Consider the following 27745-nt stretch of genomic DNA (forward strand, 5'->3'; position numbering starts at 1 on the left):
ACTAGAGAATCGAAACTAGAATCGAGAATCGGGTACCTAATTTGGAATCGGTTATATTAATAGGAAACCTGATGGACTTAAATGATATTTATCGTGTTAGTAAAACTAAGAAACGTCGTAGTATTAAGATATTTATAAACACTCAAACTGTAATTCCTAGTCTTCCTCTTTGTCCCCTATTTTTGTTGATTAAATTGTCGCCGATTTCTGGTCTACTAAGTAGGGTGCTTGCCATTTTGCTCTGAGCGTCTGCAATCACCTACTGTTGCTCTTTGATCACGAGCCTACAGCTGTTTCTCGAATTATTGCCGTTGCGACGATTGCACCATCTGTATTCTGTGAGCCGCGCGGTTGCCTTTGTGCGTGTGTGCCTTGCTCTCCAGCATGCAATCCATGCGCACCCTGATCAACTGTGATTCTACCCGTCGCCTTCACGATCAATCAAATCACACTATTGCAGTTTGTTTGTTGCAAATTATGACGGCTTTTGGTTGTGTTGTGGCAAATTGTGGTTGTTTGTGGCGGATTATGGACGATTGCAATGTTGTCTAACCTTGTGTGGCGCTAGGGTTTCAATGTTGAAACCTAGATTGAAGTGAACATTAAGTGTACTCGAATTAGAACCTACCATAAAGGTTTTGGTTTTTGATTCCCAAGTATTTGGAATGCACAATACCGATTCCGGTTTTGATTCCTAGATCTTAGGAACAAGTATCCTGTGGTCCGATTCTGGTTCCTTAATTTTTTTTTGTAGCAAACACCGTTGTGTTTTGAAAAATGTCATCAATTCCAACTTTAAATTTATCAACAATTCATCAATTTAACCCCAAAATATATAAACTTTTCAATATGTTGACAGATTTTAGATGTTAGATTGATGATTGATTTTAAAAACTAGTGGGTGCTTACGCGGAAACCCCTCACTTTTTATCTATTAACCCCATTCTAAATTGATCCCACCAAAATAATTAAAATATCTAATTTTCTAAGGAACCCACTAATGTCCAAATTACCCTTATTATCTCCACTAATTTGTTCGTATTTCTCATGAATTTTACTAGGATTTTTTTTTTTCATTAATTGTCTTTCTTCTTGCTAAAATAATTAAAAAAAAATAGTTTAACTAAAATTATTCATAAAATTATAATTTTATGTAAACCATAAATACATAATTTAATATTATTGTTGTTAAATTCAGATGGTTTAGTGTTATAGATTTACTACATTATGATAATAAAAGATTAAAATGTAATCCAAACGATTAAGCTTCATATTCTTAAAAAACATTTTCATTATCAATTAAGGAGAGGAAATGATATATTAATCATTCAACAATTCTTCAGTTTCAAATTGATTTTTTTTTTTTTTTCAACAGTCCTATTTAGTAATTTTAATATAGTATGAAATTGTCATTAGAAAAAAATAGTCATTGGGATCTCATAAGATAATAGGTGGGAGACTGGGAGGCAGATAGCATCACCCATTTTATTTTAATTTGGATTCGATTAGTAAATTAGGAATAAATATGGCTCAGCATATTGAATACCATATTGAAGACTAGGGCTCCGTTTGTTTGTTTTTTAGAATAATATTCTATTCTGAATAGGATTTAATCAAACATGATAAGATTCTGAGAATGTGTTTGTAAAATTTTTAAAAATAATTTTTTATTATTTTTACCTCCTACATTTGTTAATTTTACTAAACACCCCATACAATAAAAGTTTATAAATTAACAAAAACACTCCCACCCTCCAATAATGTCGTTGGAATGACGTACGACGATGATTTGACCGATTGTATGCCAATCTAGCATTTTAGCAAGATCCACCATGAATCTGCTCGCAAATAGCCAGATCTACGGGCAAAGATCTGACTGTTGACAATGACCATATCTTAGCTGTCGTTGACGACTAGATCTTGGTTGTAGATTTGACTGAAAACGAACAAATGACATACGATCGACCAAATCCAACAAGTCGTGCGTCGTTACAACACTGATCAATGATGGCAACAGCGACAACCAGCTGGCAACGGGACAACGACTGCTTGGTGAGTGTTAGTGGCTTGGGTGGATGAAAGTATTTTTATTAATTTTAAAACTTATTGAGAAAAGTTGTTAATGTTTTGAGTTGAATAGAATGTGATTGGATTTTGAAGAATATTAAACAAACAAATTTTTTTTAGGATAGTGTTAAATAAGGGAAAAAAAAAAAAAAAAAAAAAAAAAAAACCTTGCTTTCTGATATATTTTAATTGCTCTATATCTTAATATAAAATAAGTTAATCTGAGGTCTGTGTACATCAATCTGTCTTGCAAACCAACTGATCAAAAAATTTTCTTCACCAGCGTTGCAACCTTCAACACAGCCAACTTCTACTCAGTTTCCCAATTGGGAATGTAGCTGTAGCCTCATTCACCATCTTTACAAGAGTCACCTGCAGTAATCACAACAAACTCAATTAAATTACATAAATTGATATTATACGTATTCTGCATAAAGTCGATCTTCTCGGTTATATAAATCGTGGGTACTACAAGTTTAGCTGGCTGGATATCTCTAAAATTTTATACAATTTTGAGATGTTTGAGTTCAATCCTGCTCACAATGAGCATAAACCATGGAAACAACAAATTAGGAAGAAAGAATGCAAATTTTATCACCCTCCAGAATAGAGACATTAAGAAAACATCAGTACTTTGGGACTAGATAAAAAGAAAAAAGGTTAGAAAACTTTCAGGTTGCTGTAACAGAAACCGGAAAAGAAAAAAAGGGAGACAAATTATAAAGAGTTTCAAGGAATTGATAATTTGTTACACATGGAAACTTAAAGAATGGTAAAAGGAAGCAATCTCCCAATTTTGCACTATTTGGGTCAAGAAAAGAGAGCTGTGCAGTCAGTAACTCCAGAATTTTTCCAATTCAAACAAGGGGAGATAGGACACAGCTCGAAATTTAGATACCAAGAGCACTGTATGAAGATCATATGCAACCGGTTTTCCAGTTAAAACCGCATCTTAAACTTCATCAAGCCAAACGCTATATCACTTTGCAGTCAAGGAATGTATAGGAAGATTGATAAAAATGTGGATTAAAACTGATTATTTATTGCAGTTTAGTGTAATAATGATAGGTACATATACATACCACACTTTCAGGGACCCCTGCCGTGGCAAGGGGAGATTTTTGGTGGAGGTCCACGTAAATATGATCTCTTATCAAATCGCCACTCTCAATTTTACCATATGTTAGCTCACCCTGAACATTGAGCAAGTTTTGATAGTAACCATGCAACAAAACAGATTAAAGGGAGCAAGCATAAGCTCCCGAAGAACACAGAAGAAAAGTGAACTTTAGAAACTATCCAAAGAAAAAAAAGGCAAACAAAACCAATCTTTTCCAAAGCAAATTTTAATGTGTAACAAACCGAAAAAACATGTCAAAATATAATAGCAAGAAAGAAAACTAATTTTCCCAGTCAAAATAAAACAGAAAATGCAACTTCACCTTCATGTTATAATCACATCCTAAGTGTAATGAAGAATGAACTTTTTCCCAGTTTCAAGTCCCATGGGGGCTGAAAAATATGTATATAATTACTAAGAACAGATCCAATTTAAACACTGAAATAGCCATAAGGTTATATTTGAAGAGCTTAACAATTTTAGTTCCAAACCTGAAGCATAAAGTCCTTACGAAGAATATGCTGCACACCATGCAAAGCTGATGCTACAGCATAAGCATACCTTAGCTCAACCAGTAAAAAAGGAGAGTCAAAAACTCATAACAAATAACTTAAAGTATGGAGTAAAAATAAGTAGCAGTCACTTATTCATGAGCTTACATTTCTAGCACCCATCCAAAAGCTTTATCAGTCTCCGGTCATCTTTCATTTTCAAAGAAACATTCATCCATGTAGGAGCAATCTTTTCCAACAAATTCTGAACCAGATAATTATTCAATAACTACAACTCATAAATGACTATACCATGAACAACAACAATGATGACAGCTACAACAACTATGGTGAAAGCAACAATAAAGATGATGCATAGAAGGTCTGGATGGTAATATGACCAAGATATAAATTTGTTACCCAAATAAAGTCACCTTTTTAATAATAACAGGGGAATTGCCAATTGGATCAACATTTGTGACAGGGCCATACTCCTCTGGGTAAAACTTTCTTATTATCTTTCCCTTCTCTGCAGGCTTGATGTAGAAGAATGGGAAGGCAGCTGGCAATCCTCCATGTGCAGGTGCGGAGGGGGATTTACAAATATGTGACTCAGGCTCTGCCATCAATATGTTCTACAACAACAAAATGGGCATCACTAATCAGTAAGTATAATACACTGATGTGACCATCAGAGATAAAAAAAAACTCACTCTCATCAACTGTGGTCTTTTCAGCCATTGCACAAAGGCCCATGGTCTATTTAAGACTATGTATCCCTGAAATAGATTCAAAAGCATGTCAAAGAAAGTAAAAATAAATGAATACTAGAACAAGTATAATGACTGAGACTACCTCCACGTGCTCAAAGAAATACTTACAATGCATTTTGCCAATATATAACTTTGACACATCATTTTGAACTGATGTAGGAAGGCGACAAGGAGGTCTTTTAAATTTTAGTCCAATTTGAATCCACTAAATAATACTTTTTTTTTTTTTTTTTTTTTTTGCAGTTATCGACATCAAAACAAAACCTCAATAAAATGTTAAACTATCCACCAGGTTTGGAGCTAAACAATTTACACAATAGTTTTAGATGTTAAGGAGAACCACGATTTAGTCATTCAAAGCCAGTGCAAAGCCCCCATTCAGCAGCAGGAGAACCTAGGACATTTCACGATGTTACCCATATAGCACTAATACAGGATGGTTACTGTCCCACGCACTTTCCTAATTTTCCAATTGGAAGATGCTGGGCACTATAAGCCACAGTCTTAATAATCATTGACTCAAACTTGTGAGATAAATAGAAATAATATTCATAGGCGATGCCTCTAGTTTTTTATAGCATCAGTTCAGATAATTACTTTACATTGTCTCAGTAAGTATAAGAGTACAATGTCACTATTTTAAGATGAAAGCATGAGCCGCTTACTCTTCCTTGCCAACTGTCCCCCACCCTGTGTGGTTTTGAAGTCATTCTTTTTTACAAAAATTCAAAATTCTTATTTACCTTTCTACACTTTGTCCCAATCCACAAACTTGTGGTCAAGAACTTAATGACTCAATTTAATATAGTTGCAGCCAATTGAAAATCACTGAACGTTAATGTAGAAATCAACAAGATGTAACCAAAATAACAAAACTAAAAGGCTCACCCTGTCAAGACCTGCTGGAAGAGGATCAACCACAACTGTAGGAATCTCGTCCATTAGGTTGTCGGGATTTCCAGAGTGCAAAATCCTGTAAATCCACCATCTCTGACCCAGGCTGGTCCCTCATCTTCTTATACCAGTAGTACATAATACGGCACTGCCATTTCTGTAGGTGCATCTGTAGCTGTTAATGCAACTGGAAGGGTAACTTCACATTCTTCAGTCTCTTCACATTTCAGCATCTCAACCACAGGATCAAAAAAAATGCCACCATTAGAATCCTCAGCTCCAATTTCTAATAGATCTATTGTGAATTATCATTGTTAGCAAATTATACGTTGCAAAGGCAAACCCAAAAATCAAAAGAACCACCAGTATTGGTGAAGCACGTCCCATGTTCTTTCTACTAATCATATACGAAAACTAATTCACAACCTATATTCCGCAAATTATAACAAACATATCTCCTGATAAAAAAATTCCACAGCCATAAATCCTATTAAACTTTCGAGTTCACAAGTTCAAAAGGCAGCATAGCCAGCTCCTCAAAACACAAATTTGATATGATAAAACTTCCAGTCAACTCATTAAACAACCTGCTAAGATCAACTCCAAAATCAACTTGATGCGGTTTTAATTCGAGGCATAAATGGATCATAAAAAGCAATAAGAAGTCAAAAAGCAGTAATTTCTGTCAATCTACATAGTCCAATTTCTAAATATACTAGTATAAATCCCACAAAAATGCAAGTTCGACAAAAATCAGTCCAAGAATGGAAACAAATACTAAAAGTTCAAAACAGATCAAACAAAAGAGTGAGAAAAACAAAATTAGACCCATAATTGTCATCAATCAAGATAAAAATATTCAAAAAATATTAAAATCCCCTATTCACTAATCCAAAACATAATGCAGCACCAACAAGCTAAAAACCAATTACACAATTACAAGCTACAAAAATTAAAAATTAATCTGTGCAAGCAATCTAGCACAAAACAAAATACTAATATATGAGTAATTCACAGTAAACACAAGAAACAACCAAGTCTAACTAATGTGAATAATTCAGATCAAATGAACAAAACAAACTACTGTCCAAATTTTCATAAATAATAAATCAAAAACTACAAAGAAAACTGATTGAATCCGAAAAGAATTAAAAAAAAAATGAAATTGGGTATGGAAAAAAATGAAAATTGAAGGAAATGGGGGTGGAAAAATGAGGAAATGAATGTGGAGAGTGGCGTCAGTGAACAGAGTTACTGTACAAAAGCATGGAAAAAATCAAGAATGGAGAAGAAAAAAGGGAAATTTAGAGCGAAGATTACACGTAAGAGTGGGAGAGCTTAGGGACTGACATTAACAGAATTTGCAACAGAAATGAGGATAGTTTCGTTTGATTTGGATCGAGAAAAGAGAGAGAGAGAGAGAGAGAGAAGAGTTTCAGTCTTTCTCATTTGTCTCCTTCGGGCAAAGTCAAAATTTATTATTTTTTTTCATTTTTTTTCAAGTTAATCACATAATTTCCCCAAAGTATAATATGATGACCAAATTCTTCTAAATTTAAAAAATAACCAAATACCCACTACAATCAATTTTAGAATTAAAATAAACGATAGAATGATAATTTAGTAATATTATTAACTCTTAACAATATAAATTTGAGTGACTCATTAACAGTTTATTAACGATTACAGAAATTTCTATTATTTCGGAAAACTTAAAAAGACTTTTATTATTCATTTTACCTCAAAGAGATTATGTTATTTATCTTTTTTTCCATGTTTAATACTCTCCCCCCCGTTTTTATATAAGTGTCGTTTTAAGGGTAATAATTGTTTCAAATAAGCGACGTTCTCTTCTTTCAATGATCCACTTCTTCATTCTTCAGTCTTCCCGTCATCTCCTCTCTCACATTTTTCTCTACCCTGCCCCACACTCCTCTCTCTCTTCTTTTATCTTTCCCTTCCCCTCATCCTCTCTTTCACATTGTCTCTCTCTTAATTATTTTCACTGTCTCACACACGTTTTGCAAGTGAAACAAATTTTTTCACCGAAAAAGTCAATTCTCTGCACACTTTTTTATTCCTTAAAAACTGTGTAAAAACTCAAAACGACACTTATATTAGTTATATAGAACGGAGGGAGTATATAAGTTAATTAATCCCTAATGTATGCATTAACAAACTCTTTCTAATGTTTACGAAAACTATAAATATCGGCTTGTCATTAAGTTTCAGAGTTAAAACAAACGATAAAGGATAATGGTTAATATTTACTAACTCATTAAGAGTACATTTTAACCGGTAACTAATGGTTTATTAACTATATGGTAACTTTGTTATTTCAGAATTATTAGGATGATTTTTGTTATTATATCATCACTAGGGGGGCTCTATGCGTGTTTTGACTCTAATAATTAATGCCACCCGTCTAAGTTAAGTTTCTAACATTAGTTCCTTTTTAATTTCGATTTTGTTTTAATACCTGTTTAGAGGATTTTTTTTTTTTAATAATTAAATTGATTATTATTTAATTTAGCCATTTAATTTTAGATTGTTTTTCGATATTCCCAAGTCATATGGATTCTATTTAGGAACATCAATATCATGCTTCCACTTTAATATCTAATTTTTATAAACTAACAGAAGTACAACCTCATCCTTATTAAATGAGGAGGAAATCTTGACATTTTTGTGAAACTTCGATTATTTAACATTTTCGAAACCACAAGAAGGTTTTGGTAATATCTGTTTTCTAATCTATCCTATTGTAATAACTTCATTTTAAACATGCAAAATGTGAATTGAACCTATATTTTTTTAGTTCTCTTGATGATTGAAATTTTTGAAATTGTATGAGGATAATGAAAAGAATCACATGATGATAAGGATTATATTTTCTTAATAAAATGTAGGTGTGATAATGTGCTAATTGATAATAAACATTGTTCCACTTCCATAATTGGATTTTAAATTTTAATCATTTTATATACCAAAACTAAAATAACTTCTAAAACAAGTCATTGCAATTGAGTAATAAAATGATTTACACCTACTAAACCAATATCAAATTCAATTGCATAACTATAATTTTGACCTATTTTGATTCATGCCCACAACAATTAATATAATAAATATAGGTTTAATACAATAATCCCCTGTGGTAGAGAAATAACAGATCCCTACCGTTGATTTTTTGAGTGTTAAAATAACAGTATAAGGACAATTAAGTAATATTCATTCAATTGTTACGTTATAAATCTAGAACAATACATTACCGGTTAACTAATGGTAGAGAAATATTTGTTATTTCTGAAATTTGTGGATGATTTTGTTAGTTGATTAAACGTCAGGGGTTGAAAAAACCCCATAAATTTACAATTTTGATTTAAAAGTTTACATTAATATTTCTTTGCATAGAAGTTAAGAGCTCCTTTTATTAAATTTTAAAATCAATTTCTTTGTCTTGAATAATGAAGGTTCCTTCCAATGGGAAACAAACCCAAAATATTCTAATTATAAAATTGAATCTAATTAAAATGTTTAATGCTATTTAGCATGTTATTGCTGGTAATCTCTATGAAAATAATTTTAAAATATTTATTTATTATTTAACACATCAAACTTTTATGCAATGAGTCCTTTCCAATAAAATATTTTATGACCAACATTTTATTCAAACTTATATTTATTATTGTAATAGTCAATATTTGACATTATTATTCTAGTTAATAACTTAATCTGCTATTCAATACTCATTCTCTCACTCTATATAATAATAATAATAATAATTTTTTAAATAATTTTAATTAATGATGCCTTAAGCTTACAAATTGCAACCAAAGGTTTACAATTTTTTTTGTGGGGTTTTTTTATTTGTATACTTTCACATCAGTTGAAATATTTCGTAAGGGTCATAATAATTGGATTTGAAAATAGTAATTTACAACACACATTTCAATCCATCCTTGTTTTGTATTTTCTTTTTAATCTAATTATTTTTGGTTCTTTTGTTTTGTGAATTGAAATTTAGTCCTTCAGATTATATATATATATATAACATTCGAGTCTTAATTCATGCTTTTATGATGAAAAGAGATAAGAGGATTAAAATTAAAAAAAGAGATAAAAGAAGTAAAAGAGAGGGGAACAACGGTGACAAAAAAAAGAGAGAAAATATAAAACAAAGAGTGGACAAATTTTTTTAACATTTTAATAGGCATCCTCATCTACAAAATTTGATTGATTGGATGGATTCTTTATAAATTTTGATATTTTTAAAGAGAAGCAAGTGAAGTATATATGTCATTCTTTTATTGAAGGCCAATGCTTGTAGAATGATAGACTGAGGTTTTGAAAAAGGCTTACACAATGATGGTATCATATGAAGCATCGATAAGAATTTGATTCCTTCCTTTCAAGTACACAAAATTGTTGTTTTAATACTACCAAGGCATGACTCATGAGAATCTATTTGAGAATATTTTCTAGACTTTAATTTTTCAACAACTTTATCTATGTAATGATCTACTTAAGTCAAAGGATCTATTGATAGATAGACATCAAATTAATACCCCTAAATGCCTATAAAATATTGGTAACAAATGATGAGAGGAGAGACCACTTGTTCCTTTTTTTTTTTTTCTAAATAATTGAGTTGTTTATCTGTACCTCAACTAATATTCAAGAGAAGTTATGTTACAGTAGCCCATCGTCATAGTCTCGAGGTAAATTATAAGCAAATATACCACCTTTGCACTCGGCGACGGAATTAAACCTATAAGTGTGGGTTTAACCATTTGCAATACCCTTTGTTCGCCTGGGGCCTGGGCTGACCATGAGTGGGTATTTGTTCCAGTTGTTGGGGACTTCATTTTTCCCAAGATGGAAGGAAAAGCATCAGCTATTACTAATCTGTTTCACATCTATTTTTATCTTCAAATTGATACCCCTGATCATACATGTGCTTTTTATCGCTAAATATTTGAGGAAAGTGCACTGCATATACAACATAACCTCTATAAATTAATAAACTTGGGACCATATAAGTTCTATTAATTAAAAGAGGTACTAATTAGTTGATATAGGGTGTATTTATGATACTAACATACATTTAATCAACTAAAAATTCATTGTATTTTACCAATCTAATCAATTGAATATGAATTAATCCACTAAATATACATTAAAACATTAATTTAAATTCATTTTACTTATGTACTTAATTAAATAATATCCATTTTATATAATTGCATTAATTTAATTAAATGTATTGAACAAAAAAATATGCCTGCGTAATTAAATTAAATTAAATGTACTTGATATCTTTAATTGTATTAAATGTATTCAAGGAATTAGATTAAAAATAATCTTTATATAAACAAATACAAAGTTTTTATTATATTTCATAATTACAACGGGTCCCTATCTAAAAAGTGTTAAAACAAGGAATACTATAGTCATATTTTAATAAAATATCATAGTGGACCAGTAAATTATTTATTTGTAACATGAATGAGACTATAAAGTTATGTAAGATTTTTCAGAAAAGTATAGTTTTATTAATTTATCGAAATTATTAATTTAATCTACTAGCCCAAATCATCAGAAATTATTATATGATAGAGATTATTAATTTATGAAGTATTAATTTATAGAGGTTGTACAGTACAATATCATAACATTAAAGCATTCCATGTTTTATAATTTCTTTTTTATATTACATTAATGGAAGCACATGTGATGGAAACAAATAAGAAGGTAATTCATGCAGGGGTGAGATTAGTACAATAATTTGTTTCAATTAAATTTGAAATTACATAGTTCATTATTGCAGTTTATGCTTCAGTGGCTATAAACTACAGTACACCACCCCTTTAGAATTTTACAAAAATAAAGACTTGAGTACCTCAAGGGATGGAAAGAATGACATTGACGTCGTGGAATAAGCATCTGATATGTACCCCAAATTTTCAAAGAGTTGAAAATGCAATCTCTTCAAAGAAGGTAATTAAGAAAAAAAAGGCAAACAAAAACCAATCTTTTCCAAAGCAAATTTTTAATGTGTAACAAAACGAAAAACATTGTCAAAATTAATAGCAAGAAATGAAAAACTAATTTTCCCAGTCAAAATAAAACAGAAAATGCAACTTCACCTTCATGTTATAATCACATCCTAAGTGTAATGAAGAATGAACTTTTTCCCAGTTTCAAGATCCCATGGGGGCTGAAAAATATGTATATAATTACTAAGAACAGATCAATTTAAACACTGAAAATAGCCATAAGTTAATTTGAAGAGCTTAACAATTTTAGTTCCAAACCTGAAGCATAAAGTCCTTACGAAGAATATGCTGCACACCATGCAAAGCTGATGCTACAGCATAAGCATACCTTAGCTCAACCAGTAAAAAGGAGAGTCAAAAACTCAAACAAATAACTTAAAGTATGGAGTAAAAATAAGTAGCAGTCACTTATTTCATGAGCTTACATTTCTAGCACCCATCCAAAAGCTTTATCAGTCTCCGGTCATCTTTCATTTTCAAAGAAACATTCATCCATGTAGGAGCAATCTTTTCCAACAAATTCTGAACCAGATAATGTATTCAATAACTACAACTCATAAAGACTATACCATGAACAACAACAATGATGACAGCTACAACAACTATGGTGAAAGCAACAATAAAGATGATGCATAGAAGTCGGATGGTAATATGACCAAGATATAAATTTGTTACCCAATAAAGTCACCTTTTTAATAATAACAGGGGAATTGCCAATTGGATCAACATTTGTGACAGGGCCATACTCCTCTGGGTAAAACTTTCTTATTATCTTTCCCTTCTCTGCAGGCTTGATGTAGAAGAATGGAAGGCAGCTGGCAATCCTCCATGTGCCAGGTTCGGAGGGGGATTTACAAATATGTGATCAGGCTCTGCCATCAATATGTATCTACACAACAAAATGGGCATCACTAATCAGTTAAGTATAATACACCTGATGTGACCATCAGAGATAAAAAAAACTCACTCTCATCACTGTGGTCTTTTCAGCCATTGCACAAAGGCCCATGGTCTATTTAAGACTATGTATCCCTGAAATAGATTCAAAAGCATGTCAAAGAAAGTAAAAATAATGAATACTAGAACAGTATAAGACTGAGACTACCTCCACGTGCTCAAAGAAATACATTACAATGCATTTTGCCAATATATAACTTTGACACATCATGTTTGAACTGATGTAGGAAGGCGACAAGGAGGTCTTTTAAATTTTAGTCCAATTTGAATACCACTAAATAATACTTTTTTTTTTTTTTTTTTTTTGCAGTTATCGACATCAAAAACAAAACCTCAATAAAATGTTAAACTTATCCACCAGGTTTGGAGCTAAACAATTTACACAATAGTTTTAGATGTTAAGGAGAACCACGATTTAGTCATTCAAAGCCAGTGCAAAGCCCCATTCAGCAGCAGGAGAACCTAGGACATTTCACGATGTTACCCATATGCACTAATACGGGATGGTTACTGTCCCACGCACTTTCCTAATTTTCCAATTGGAAGATGCTGGGCACTATAAGCCAACAGTCTTAATAATCATTGACTCAAACTTGTGAGATAAATAGAAATAATATTCATAGGCGATGCCTCTAAGTTTTTTATAGCATCAGTTCAGATAATTACTTTACATTGTCTCAGTAAGTATAAGAGTACATGTCACTATTTTAAGATGAAAGCATGAGCCGCTTACTCTTCCTTGCCAACTGTCCCCCACCCCTTTGTGTGGTTTTGAAGTCATTCTTTTTTACAAAATTCAAAATTCTTATTTACCTTTCTACACTTTTCCCAATCCACAAACTTGTGGTCAAGAACTTAAATGACTCAATTTAATAATAGTTGCAGCCAATTGAAAATCACTGAACGTTAATGTAGAAATCAACAAGATGTAACCAAAATAACAAAACTAAAAGCTCACCCTTGTCAAGACCTGCTGGAAGAGGATCAACCACAACTGTAGGAATCTCGTCCATTAGGTTGTCGGGATTTCCAGAGTGCAAAATCCTCGTAAATCCACCCATCTCTGACCCAGGCTGGTCCCTCATCTTCTTATACCAGTAGTACATAATACGGCACTGCCATTTCTGTAGGGTGCATCTGTAGCCGTTAATGCAACTGGAAGGGTAACTTCACATTCTTCAGTCTCTTCACATTTTCAGGCATCTCAACCACAGGATCAAAAAAAATGCCACCATTAGAATCCTCAGTCATCCAATTTCTAATAGATCTATTGTGAACTTATCATTGTTAGCAAATTATACGTTGCAAAGGCAAACCCAAAAATCAAAAGAACCACCAGTATTGGTGAAGCACGTCCCATGTTCTTTCTACTAATCATATACAAAACTAATTCACAACCTCATATTCCGCAAATTATAAAACTATATCTCCTGATAAAAAATTCCACAGCCATAAATCCTATTAAACTCTTCGAGTTCACAGTTCAAAAAGGCAGCATAGCCAGCTCCTCAAAACACAAATTTGATATGATAAAACTTCCAGTCAACTCATTAAACAACCTGCATAAGAATCAACTCCAAAATCAACTTGATGCGGTTTTAATTCGAGGCATAAATGGATCATAAAAAGCAATAAGAAGTCAAAAGCAGTAATTTCTGTCAATCTACATAGTCCAATTTCTAAAATATATAGTATAAATCCCACAAAAATGCAAGTTTCGACAAAAATCAGTCCAAGAATGGAAACAAATACATAAAAGTTCAAAACAGATCAAAACAAAGAGTGAGAAAAACAAAATTAGACCCATAATTGTCATCAATAGATAAAAATATTCAAAATATTAAAATCCCTATTCACTAATCCAAAACATAATGCAGCACCACAAGCTAAAAACCAATTACACAATTACAAGCTACAAAAATTAAAAATTAAATCTGTGCAAGCAATCTAGCACAAAACAAAATACTAATATATGAGTAATTCACAGTAACACAAGAAAAACCAAGTCACTAACTGTGAATAATTCAGATCAAATGAACAAAACAAACTAACTGTCCAAATTTTCATAAATAATAAATCAAAAACTACAAAGAAAACTGATTGAATCCCGAAAAGAATTAAAAAAAAAAAAATTGGGTATGGAAAAAAATGAAAATTGAAGGAAATGGGGGTGGAAAAATGAGGAAATGAATGTGAGAGTGGCGTCAGTGAACAGAGTTACTGTACAAAAGCATGAAAAAATCAAGAATGGAGAAGAAAAAAGGGAAATTTAGAGCGAAGATTACACGTAAGAGTGGGAGAGCTTACGGGACTGACATTAACAGAATGTTGCAACAGAAATGAGGATAGTTTCGTTGATTTGGATCGAGAAAGAGAGAGAGAGAGAGAGAGAGAAGAGTTTCAGTTCTTTCTCATTTGTCTCCTTCGGGCAAAGTCAAAATTTATTATTTTTTTTCATTTTTTTTTCAAGTTAATCACATAATTTCCCCAAAGTATAATATGATGACCAAAATTCTTCTAAATTTAAAAAATAACAAATACCACTACAATCAATTTTAGAATTAAAATAAACGATAGAATGATAATTTAGTAATATTTATTAACTCTTAACAATATAAATTTGAGTGACTCATTAACAGTTTATTAACGATTACAGAATTTCTATTATTTCGGAAACTTAAAAAGACTTTTATTATTATTTTACCTCAAAGAGATTATGTTATTTATCTCTTTTTTCCATGTTTAATACTACTCCCCTCCGTTTTTATATAAGTGTCGTTTTAAGGGTAATAATTGTTTCAAATAAGCGACGTTCTCTTCTTTCAATGATCCACTTCTTCATTCTTCAGTCTTCCCGTCATCTCCTCTCTCCATTTTTCTCTACCCTGCCCCACACTCCTCTCTCTCTTTTTTATCTTTCCCTTCCCCTCTCCTCTCTTTCACATTGTCTCTCTCTTAATTATTTTCACTGTCTCACACACGTTTTGCAAGTGAAACACAAAATTTTTTCACCGAAAAAGTCAATTCTCTGCACACTTTTTTATTCCTTAAAAACTGTGTAAAAACTCAAAACGACACTTATATTAGTTATATAGAACGGAGGGAGTATATAAGTTAATTAATCCCTAATGTATGATTAACAAACTCTTTCTAATGTTTACGAAAACTATAAATATCGGCTTGTCATTAAGTTTCAGAGTTAAAACAAAAACGATAAAGGATAATGGTAATATTTACTAACTCATTAAGAGTACATTTTAACCGGTAACTAATGGTTTATTAACTATATGGTAACTTTTGTTATTTCAGAATTATTAGGATGATTTTTGTTATTATATCATCACTAGGGGGGCTCTATGCGTGTTTTGACTCTAATAATTAATGCCACCCGTCTAAGTTAAGTTTCTAACATTAGTTCCTTTTTAATTTCGATTTTGTTTTAATACCTGTTATAGAGGATTTTTTTTTTTTTAATAATTAAATTGATTATTATTTAATTTAGCCATTTAATTTTAGATTGTTTTTCGATATTCCCAAGTACATATGGATTCTATTTAGGAACATCCAATATCATGCTTCCACTTTAATATCTAATTTTTATAAACTAACAGAGTACAACCTCATCCCTTATTAAAATGAGGAGGAAATCTTGACATTTTTGTGAAACTTCGATTATTTAACATTTTCGAAACCACAAGAAGGTTTTGGTAATATCTGTTTCTAATCTATCCTATTGTAATAACTTCATTTTAAACATGCAAAATGTGAATTGAACCTATATTTTTTTTTAGTTCTCTTGATGATTGAAATTTTTGAAATTGTTATGAGGATAATGAAAAGAATCACATGATGATAAGGATTATATTTTCTTAATAAAATGTAGGTGTGATAATGTGCTAATTGATAATAAACATTGTTCCACTTCCATAATTGGATTTTAAATTTTAATCATTTTATATACCAAACTAAAATAACTTCTAAAACAAGTACATTGCAATTGAGTAATAAAATGATTTATCACCTACTAAACCAATATCAAATTCAATTGCATAACTATAATTTTGACCTATTTTGATTCATGCCCACAACAATTATATAATAAATATAGGTTTAATACAATAATCCCCTGTGGTAGAGAAATAACAGATATCCCTACCGTTGATTTTTGAGTGTTAAAATAAACAGTATAAGACAATTAAGTAATATTCTTCAATTGTTACGTTATAAATTCTAGAACAATACATTACCGGTTAACTAATGGTAGAGAAATATTTGTTATTTCTGAAATTTGTGGATGATTTTGTTAGTTGATTAAACGTCAGGGGTTGAAAAAACCCCATAAATTTACAATTTTGATTTAAAAGTATTACTATAAATATTTCTTTGCATAGAAGTTAAGAGCTTCCTTTTATTAAATTTTAAAATCAATTTCTTTGTCTTGAATAATGAAGGTTCCTTCCAATGGGAAACAAACCCAAAATATTCTACGGAAAACCCCTCACTTTTTATCTTATTAAACCCCATTTCTAAATTGATCCCACTAAAATAATTAATAATATCTAATTTTCTAAAGGAACCCACTAATGTCCAAAATTACCCTTATATCTCCACTAATTTGTTCGTATTTCTCATGAATTTTACTAGGATTTTTTTTTTTCATTTAATTGTCTTTTCTTCTTGCTAAAATAATTAAAAAAAAATAGTTTAACTAAAATTATTCATAAAATTATAATTTTATGTAAACCCATAAATTACATAATTTAATATTATTGTTGTTAAATTCATATGGTTTAGTGTTATAGATTTACTACATTATGATAAAATAAAAGATTAAAATGTAATCCAAACGATTAAGCTTCATATTCTTAAAAAACATTTTACATTATCAATTAAGGAGAGGAAATGATATATTAATCATTCAACAATTCTTCAGTTTCAAATTGATTTTTTTTTTTCAACAGTCCTATTTAGTAATTTTAATATAAGTATGAAATTGTCATTAAGAAAAAAATAGTCATTGGGATCTCATAAGATAATAGGTGGGAGACTGGGAGGCAGATAGCATCACCCATTTTATTTTAATTTGGATTCGATTAGTAAATTTAGGAATAAATATGGCTCAGCATATTGAATACCATATTTGAAGACTTAGGGCTCCGTTTGTTTAGTTTTTTAGAATAATATTCTATTCTGAATAGGATTTAATCAAACATGATAAGATTCTGAGAATGTGTTTGGTAAAATTTTTAAAAATAATTTTTTATTATTTTTTAACCTCCTACATTTGTTAATTTTACTAAACACCCCATACAATAAAAGTTTATAAATTAACAAAAACACTCCCACCCATCCAATAATGTCGTTGGAATGACGTACGACCGGATGAATTTGACCGATTGTATGCCAATCTAGCATTTTCTAGCAAGATCCACCATGAATCTGCTCGCAAATAGCCAGATCTACGGGCAAAGATCTGACTGTTGACAATGACCATATCTTAGCTGTCGTTGACGACTAGATCTTTGGTTGTAGATTTGACTGAAAACGAACAAATTGACATACGATCGACCAAATCCAACAAGTCGTGCGTCGTTACAACAACGATGATCAATGATGGCAACAGCGACAACCAGCAGTGGCAACGGGGACAACGACTGCTGGTGAGTGTTAGTGGCTTGGGTGGATGAAAGTATTTTTATTAATTTTAAAACTTTTATTGAGAAAAGTAATTGTTAATGTTTTGAGTTGAATAGAATGTGATTGGATTTTGAAGAATATTAAACAAACAAATTTTTTTAGGATAGTGTTAAAATAGGGAAAAAAACCTTGCTTTCTGATATATTTTAATTGCTCTATATCTTAATATAAAATAAGTTAATCTGAGGTCTGTGTACATCAATCTGTCTTGCAAACCTAAACTGATCAAAAAATTTCTTCACCCAGCGTTGCAACCTTCAACACAGCCAACTTCTACTCAGTTTCCCAATTGGGAATGTTAGCTGTAGCCTCATTCACCATCTTTACAAGAGTCACCTGCAGTTATCACAACAAACTCAAATTAAATTACATAAATTGATATTATACTTATTCATGCATAAAGTCGATCTTCTCGGTTATATAAATCGTGGGTACTACAAGTTTAGCTGGCTGGATATCTCTAAAATTTTATACAATTTTGAGATGTTTGAGTTCAAATCCTGCTCACAATGAGCAATAAACCATGGAAACAACAAATTAGGAAGAAAGAAATGCAAATTTTATCACCCTCCAGAATAGAGACATTAAGAAAACATCAGTACTTTGGGACTAGATAAAAATAAAAACGGTTAGAAAACTTTCAGGTTTGCTGTAACAGAAACCGGAAAAGAAAAAGAAGGGAAAGACACAATTATTAAAAGAGTTTCAAGGAATTGATAATTTGTTACACATGGAAACTTAAAGAATGGTAAAAGGAAAGCATCTCCCAATTTTGCACTAGTTGGGTCAAGAAAAGAGAGCTGTGCAGTCAGTAACTCCAGAATTTTTCCACATTCAAACAAGGGAGATAGGACACAGCTCGAAATTTAAGATACCAAGAGCACTGTATGAAGATCATATGCAACCGGTTTTCCAGTTAAAACCATCATCTTAAACTTCATCAAGCCAAACGCATATATCACTTTGCAGTCAAGGAATGTATAGGAAGATTGATAAAAATGTGGATTAAAACTGAATTATTTATTGCAGTTTAGTGTTGAAATAATGATAGGTACATATACATACCACACTTTCAGGGACCCCTGCCGGTGGCAAGGGGAGATTTTTTGGTGGAGGTCCACGTAAATATGATCTCTTATCAAATCGCCACTCTCCAATTTTACCATATGTTAGCTCACCCTGAACATTGAGCAAGTTTTGATGAGTAACCATGCAACCAAAACAGATTAAAGGGAGCAAGCATAAGCTCCCGAAGAACAACAGAAGAAAAGTGAACTTTAGAAACTATCCAAAGAAAAAAAAGGCAAACAAAAACCATATCTTTTTCCAAAGCAAATTTTTAATGTGTAACAAAACCGAAAAAACATTGTCAAAATATAATAGCAAGAAATGAAAAACTAATTTTTCCCTAGTCAAAATAAAAACAGAAAAATGCAACTTCACCTTCATGTTATAATCACATCCGTAAGTGTAATGAAGAATGAACTTTTTCCCAGTTTCAAGATCCCATGGGGGCTGAAAAATATGTATAATAATTACTAAGAACAGATCCAATTTAAAACACTGAAAATAGCCATAAGGTTAATTTTGAAGAGCTTAACAATTTTAGTTCCAAACCTGAAGCATAAAGTCCTTACGAAGAATATGCTGCACACCATGCAAAGCTGATGCTACAGCATAAGCATACCTTAGCTCAACCAGTAAAAAAGGAGAGTCAAAAACTCATAAACAAATAACTTGAAAGTATGGAGTAAAAATAAAGTAGCAGTCACTTATTTCATGAGCTTACATTTCTAGCACCCATCCAAAAGCTTTATCAGTCTCCGGGTCATCTTTCATTTTCAAAGAAACATTCATCCATGTAGGAGCAATCTTTTCCAACAAATTCTGAACCAGATAATGTATTCAATAACTACAACTCATAAATGACTATACCATGAACAACAATAATGATGACAGCTACAACAACTATGGTGAAAGCAACAATAAAGATGATGCATAGAAAGCCTGGATAGTAATATGACCAAGATATAAATTTAGTTACCCAAATAAAGTCACCTTTTTAATAATAACAGGAGAATTGCCAATTGGATCAACATTTGTGACTGGGCCATACTCCTCTGGGTAAAACTTTCTTATTATCTTTCCCTTCTCTGCAGGCTTGATGTAGAAGAATGGGAAGGCAGCTGGCAATCCTCCATGTGCCAGTTTCGGGAGGGGATTTACAAATATGTGATCAGGCTCTGCCATCAATATGTATCTACAACAACAAAATGTGCATCACTAATCAGTTAAGTATAATACACCTGATATGTGACCATCAGAGATAAAAAAAAACTCACTCTTCATCAACTGTGGTCTTTTCCAGCCATTGCACAAAGGCCCATGGTCTATTTAAGACTATGTATCCCTGAATATAGATTCAAAAGCATGTCAAAGAAAGTAAAAATAAAATGAATTCTAGAACAAGTATAACGACTGAGACTACCTCCACATGCTCAACGAAATACATTACAATGCATTTTTGCCAATATATAACTTTGACATATCATGTTTGAACTGATATAGGAAGGCGACAAGGAGGTCTTTTAAATTTTAGTCCAATTTGATATCCACTAAATAATACTTTTTTTTTTTTTTTTTTTTTGCAGTTATCGACATCAAAAACAAAACCTCAATAAAATGTTAAACTTATCCACCAGGTTTGGGAGCTAAACAATTTACACAATAGTTTTAGATGTTAAGGAGAACCACGATTTAGTCATTCAAAGCCAGTGCAAAGCCCCACATTCAGCAGCAGGAGAACCTAGGACATTTCATGATGTTACCCTATAGCACTGATACGGGATGGTTACTGTCCCTTGCACTTTCCTAATTTTCCAATTGGAAGATGCTGGGCACTATAAGCCAACAGTCTTAATAATCATTGACTCCAACTTGTGAGATAAATAGAAATAATATTCATAGGCGATGCCGTCTAAGTTGTTTATAGCATCAGTTCAGATAATTACTTTTACATTGTCTCAGTAAGTATAAGAGTACAATGTCACTATTTTAAGATGAAAGCATGAGCCAGCTTACTCTTCCTTGCCTGAAAACTGTCCCCCACCCCATGTGTGTGGTTTTGAAGTCATTCTTTTTTCCAAAAATTCAAAATTCTTTATTTACCTTTCTACACTTTGTCCCAATCCACAAAATTGTGGTCAAGAACTTAAATGACTCAATTTAATAATAGTTGCAGCCAATTGAAAATCACTGAACGTTAATGTAGAAATGCAACAAGATGTAACCAAAATAACAAAACTAAAAAGCTCACCCTGTCAAGACCTGCTGGAAGAGGATCAACCACAACCGTAGGAATCTCATCCATTAGGTTGTCGGGATTTCCAGAGTGCAAAATCCTCGTAAATCCACCCATCTCTGACCCAGGCTGGTCCCTCATCTTCTTATACCAGTAGTACATAATACGACACTGCCATTTGCTGTAGGGTGCATCTGTAGCTGTTAATGCAACATGGAAGGGTAACTTCACATTCTTCAGTCTCTTCACATTTTCAGGCATCTCAACCACAGGATCAAAAAAAATGCCACCATTAGAATCCTCAGTCATCCAATTTCTAATAGATCTATTGTGAATTATCATTGTTAGCAAATTATACGTTGCAAAGGCAAACCCAAAAATCAAAAGAACCACCAGTATTGGTGAAGCACGTCCCATGTTCTTTCTACTAATCATATACAAAAACTAATTCACAACCTCATATTCCGCAAATTATAATAAACTATATCTCCTGATTAAAAAATTCCACAGCCATAAATCCTATTAAACTCTTCGAGTTCACCAGTTCAAAAAGGCAGCATAGCCAGCTCCTCAAAACACAAATTTGATATGATAAAACTTCCAGTCAACTCATTAAACAACCTGCATAAGAATCAACTCCAAAATCAACTTGATGCGGTTTTAATTCGAGGCATAAATGGATCATAAAAAGCAATAAGAAGTCAAAAAGCAGTAATTTCTGTCAATCTACATAGTCCAAATTTCTAAAATATATTAGTATAAATCCCACAAAAATGCAAGTTTCGACAAAATATCAGTCCAAGAAATGGAAACAAATACATAAAAGTTCAAAACAGATCAAAACAAAGAGTGAGAAAAACAAAATTAGACCCCATAATTGTCATCAATCAAGATAAAAATATTCAAAAAATATTAAAATCCCCTATTCACTAATCCAAAACATAATGCAGCACCACAAGCTAAAAACCAATTACACAATTACAAGCTACAAAAAATTAAAAATTAAAAATTACATCTGTGCAAGCAATCTAGCACAAAACAAAAATACTAATATATGAGTAATTCACAGTAAACAAAGAAACAACCAAGTCTAACTAATGTGAATAATTCAGATCAAATGAACAAAACAAACTAATAACTGTTCCAAATTTTACATAAATAAATAAATCAAAAACTACAAAGAAAACTGATTGAATCCCGAAAAGAATTAAAAAAAAAATGAAATTGGGTATGGAAAAAAATGAAAATTGAAGGAAATGGGGGTGGAAAAATGAGGAAATGAATGTGAAAGTGGCGTCAGTGAACAGAGTTACTGTACAAAAGCATGAAAAAATCAAGAATGGAGAAGAAAAAAGGGAAATTTAGAGCGAAGATTACACGTAAAGAGTGAGAGAGCTTACGGGACTGACATTAACAGAATGTTGCAACAGAAATGAGGATAGTTTCGTTTGATTTGGATCGAGAAAAGAGAGAGAGAGAGAGAGAGAGAGAGAGTTTCAGGTCTTTCTCATTTGTCTCCTTCGGGCAAAGTCAAAATTTATTTATTTATTTTCATTTTTTTTCCAAGTTAATCACATTAATTTCCCCAAAGTATAATATGATGACCAAAATTCTTCTAAAATTTAAAAAATAACACAAATACACCTACAATCAAATTTTAAGAATTAAAATAAACGATAGAATGATAATTTAGTAATATTTATTAACTCTTAACAATATAAATTTGAGTGACTCATTAACAGTTTATTAACGATTACAGAATTTCTATTATTTCGGAAAACTTAAAAAGACTTTTATTATTATATTTTACCTCAAAGAGATTAATGTTATTATCTCTTTTTTTCCATGTTTAATACTCCCTCCGTTTTTATATAAGTGTCGTTTTAAGGGTAATAATTTGTTTCAAAATAAGCGACGTTCTCTTCTTTCAATGATCCACTTCTTCATTCTTCAGTCTTCCCTTCATCTTCTCTCTCCACCTTTTTCTCTACCCTGCCCCACACTCCTCTCTCTCTTTTTATCTTTCCCTTCCCCTCATCTCCTCTCTTTCACAATTTGTCTCTCTCTTAATTAATATTTCACTGTCTCACACACGTTTTGCAAAGTGAGAAACAAAATTTTTTCACCGAAAAAGTCAATTCTCTGCACACTTTTTTATTCCTTAAAAACTGTGTAAAAACTCAAAACGACACTTATATTAGTTATATAGAAACGGAGGGAGTATATAAGTTAATTTAATCCCTAATGTATGACATATTAACAAAACTCTTTCTAATGTTTAGGAAAACTATAAATACTGGTTTGTCACTAAGTTTCAGAGTTAAAACAAACGATAAGAGGATAATTGGGTAATATTTACTAACTCATTATAGAGTACATTTTAACCGGTAACTAATGGTTTATTAACTATATGGTAACTTTTGTTATTTCAGAATTATTAGGATGATTTTTGTTATTATATCATACATAGGGGGGCTCTATGCGTGTTTTGACTCTAATAATTAATGCCACCCGTCTAAGTTAAGTTTCTAACATTAGTTCCTTTTTAATTTCGATTTTGTTTTAATACCTGTTATAGAGGATTTTTTTTTTTTTAATAATTAAAATTGATTATTATTTGAATTTTAGCCATTTAATTTTAGATTGTTTTTTGATATTACCCAAGATACATATGGATTCTATTTTAGGAACATCCAATATCATGCTTCCACTTTAATATCTAATTTTTATAAACATAACAGAAGTACAACCTCATCCCTTATTAAAATGAGGAGGAAATCTTGACATTTTTGTGAAACTTCGAATTATTTAACATTTTCGAAACCACAAGAAGGTTTTGGTAATATCTGTTTCTAATCTTAATCCTATTGTAATAACTTCATTTTAAACATGTAAAATGTGAATTGAACTTATAATTTTTTTAGTTCTCTTGATGATTGAAAACTATGAGGATAATGAAAAAGAATCACATGAATGATAAGGATTATATTTTCTTAATAAAATGAGGTGGATAAATGTGCTAATTGATATAAACATGTTCCACTTCCATAATTGGATTTTAAATTTTAATCATTTTATACCAAAACTAAATTAACTTCTAAAACAAGTACATTGCAATTGATAATAAAATGATTTATCACCTACTAAACCATATCAAATTCAATTGCATAACTATAATTTTGACCTATTTGATTCATGCCCACAACAATTAATATAAATATATAGGTTTAATACAATAATCCCCTGTGGTAGAGAAATAACAGATATCCCCTACCGTTGATTTTTGAGTGTTAAAATAAACAGTATAGGACAATTAGTAAATTTCATTCATTGTTACGTTAAATTCTAGAACAATACATACCGGTTACTAATGGTAGAGAATATTTGTTATTTCTGAAATTTGTGGATGATTTTGTTAGTTGATTAAACGTCAGGGGTTGAAAAAACCCCATAAATTTACAATTTTGATTAAAAGTATTACATTAATATTTCTTTGCATAGAAGTTAAGAGCTTCCTTTTTATTAAATTTAAAATCATTTCTTTTGTCTTGAATAATGAAGGTTCCTTCCAATGACATTTCTATTATAAAATTGATCTAATTAAAATGCTTATGCTATTTACATGTTATTGCGGGTAATCTCTATTGAAATAATTTTAATTATTTATTTATTATTTAACACATCAAACTTTTATGCAACGAGTCCTTTCCATAAAATATTTTATGACCCACATTTTATTCAAACTTATATTTATTTGTAATAGTCAATATTTGACATTATTATTCTAGTTATAACTTATCTGCTATTCATACTCATTCTCTCACTCTATAAATAATAATAATAATTTTTTAATAATTTTAATTAATGATGCCTTAAGCTTACAATTGCACCAAAGGTTTACAATTTTTTCTGTGGGTTTTTTTATTGTCTACTTTCACCTTTCACATCATTTGAAATATTTCGTAAGGGTCATAATAATTGGATTTGAAAATATTAATTTACAACACACATTTCAATCCATCCTTGTTTTGTATTTTCTTTTAATCTAATTATTTTGGTTCTTTTGTTTTGTGAATTGAAATTTAGTCCTTCAAATTATAATATATATAACATTCGAGTCTTAATTCATCTTTTATGATGAAAAGAGATAAGAGTTAAATTAAAAAAGAGATAAAAGAAGTAAAAGAGAGGGGAACAACGGTGACAAAAAAAAGAGAGAAAATATAAACAAAGAGTGGACAAATTTTTTTAACATTTTAATAGGCATCCTTCTACAAAATTTGATTGATTGGATGGATTCTTTATAAATTTTGATATTTTTAAAAGAAGCAAGTGAAGTATATATCATTCTTTTTGAAGGCCAATGCTTGTAGAATGAAGACTGAGGTTTTGAAAAAGGCTTACACAATGATGTTATCATATGAAGCATCGATAAGAATTTGATTCCTTCCTTTCAAGTACACAAAATTGTTGTTTTAATACACCAAGGCGACTCATGAGAATCTATTTGAGATATTTTCTAGACTTTAATTTTTCAACAACTTTATCATGTAATGATCACTTAAGTCAAAGGATCTATTGATAGATAGACATCAAATTATACCCCCTAAATGCCTATAAAATATTGGTAACAAATGATGAGGGAGAGACCACTTGTTCCTTTTTTTTTTTTTCTAAATAATTGAGTTGTTTATCTGTACCTCAACTAATATTCAGAGAAGTTTGTTACAGTAGCCCAGCTCATAGTCCTCGAGGTAAATTTAAGCAATATACCACTTTGCACTGGCGACGGAATAAACCTATAAGTGTGGTTTAACCATTTGCAATACCCTTTGTTCGCCTGGGCCTGGGCTGACCATGAGTGGGTATTGTGTTCCAGTTGTTGGGACTTCATTTTTCCCAATGAAGGAAAAGCATCAGCTTTACTAATCTGTTTCACATCTATTTTTATCTTCAATGATACCCCTGATCATACATGTCTTTTTATCGCTAAATTTGAGGAAAGTGCATGCATATACAACATACCTCTATAAATAATAACTGGGGACCATATAAGTTCTATTAATTAAAAGAGGTACTAATGTTTGATATAGGGTGTATTTATTTACTAACATACATTTAATCAACAAAAATTCATTGTTTTTACCAATCTAATCTTGAATATGAATTAATCCACTAAATATACATTAAAACATTAATTTAATTCATTTTACTTATGTACTTAATTAATAATATCCATTTTATATAATGCATTAATTTAATTAAATGTATTGAACAAAAATATGCCTGCGTAATTAAATTAAATTAAATGTACTTGATATCTTTAATTTTATTAAATGTATTCAGGAATTAGATTAAAAATATCTTTATATAAACAATACAAAGTTTTTTATATTTCATAATTACAACGGGTCCCTATCTAAAAAGTGTTAAACAAGGATACTATAGTCATATTTTAATAAATATCAATTGGACCAGAATTATTTTTTTGTAACATGAAGGAGACTATAAAGTTTTAAGTTTTTCAGAAAAGTATAGTTTTATTATTTTCGAAATTATTAATTTAATCTACTAGCCCAAATCATCAGAAATTATTATATGAGAGATTATTAATTTATGAAGTATTAATTTATAGAGGTGTACAGTACAATATCATAACATTAAAGCATTCCATGTTTATAATTTTCTTTTTATATTACATAATGGAGCACATGTGATGGAAACAAATAAGAAGGTAATTCATGCGGGTGAGATATATACAATAATTTGTTTCAATTAAATTTGAAATTACATAGTTCATTATTGCAGTTTATGCTTCATGGCTATAAACTACAGTACACCACCCTTTAGAATTTTACAAAATAAAGACTTGAGTACCTCAGGGATGGAAAGAATGACATTGACGTCGTGGAATAAGCATCTGATGTAACCCCAATTTTCAAAGAGTTGAAAATGCAATCTCTTCAAAGAAGGTAATTTCGATTAGATTTCTTAAGATCGAAAGCCAATTAGGAAACCTCATACCAGAAACCCAATGTAACAAGAAATTTATATCTTGGTGTGGTTCTAGACTCCAACACCCGACGCTTCATCACATTCACCTTCACGCTTGAGCACAGGATTCCAAAAAAGCCCTAGGATCTGAATTTGTTACGCTGCCTTTAAGTTGGACAAAGTGGCTTTTGATTTGGCATTTTCTAATTCCTCAATTGCTAATCTTCCTCTCAAGTTGAGAAGCAACTTATTTAGTTCACTTAGATCGGCATTTTTCCCATCCTTCTCTCCCAATTTAAACCATGATAAAGTTAAAATATTGGTCAACTGCCACAATCCACATGACATTCCAACCAAACTAACATACTCATTAAGCTCAAGACTTTAAAGTT

General features: G+C 31.1%; 1 protein-coding gene and 2 pseudogenes across 2 annotated transcripts; all 3 read right to left on the reverse strand.

Moving 5' to 3' along the window:
* Positions 1 to 2361: 2361 nt before the first annotated feature.
* On the reverse strand, positions 2362 to 5754 carry LOC116116455 (annotated as a pseudogene).
* Positions 5755 to 11452: 5698 nt separating this feature from the next.
* LOC116116456 lies at positions 11453 to 13741 on the reverse strand (annotated as a pseudogene).
* A 4501-nt stretch (positions 13742 to 18242) lies between these two features.
* LOC116116463 (hydroxyproline O-arabinosyltransferase 3-like) lies at positions 18243 to 22861 on the reverse strand. Of its 2 annotated transcripts, none has more exons than XM_031402527.1 (9): positions 22760 to 22861; positions 21375 to 21980; positions 20401 to 20468; positions 20117 to 20318; positions 19848 to 19945; positions 19676 to 19745; positions 19502 to 19573; positions 19124 to 19237; positions 18243 to 18394 (listed from the first exon to the last, which is right to left on the reverse strand). In XM_031402527.1, the coding sequence occupies exons 2-9, from the start codon at positions 21792 to 21794 to the stop codon at positions 18332 to 18334; spliced, it is 1107 nt and encodes a 368-aa protein (XP_031258387.1). In that variant the 5' UTR covers positions 21795 to 21980; positions 22760 to 22861; the 3' UTR covers positions 18243 to 18331. The 2 variants fall into 2 exon arrangements, with proteins under 2 accessions (XP_031258387.1, XP_031258388.1); XM_031402528.1 differs by having other exon boundaries at positions 22769 to 22860.
* Positions 22862 to 27745: the final 4884 nt, after the last annotated feature.

Source organism: Pistacia vera, unplaced genomic scaffold (genome assembly GCF_008641045.1).
Source record: "Pistacia vera cultivar Batoury unplaced genomic scaffold, PisVer_v2 Contig776, whole genome shotgun sequence".
Classification (NCBI taxonomy): Eukaryota; Viridiplantae; Streptophyta; class Magnoliopsida; order Sapindales; family Anacardiaceae; genus Pistacia; species Pistacia vera.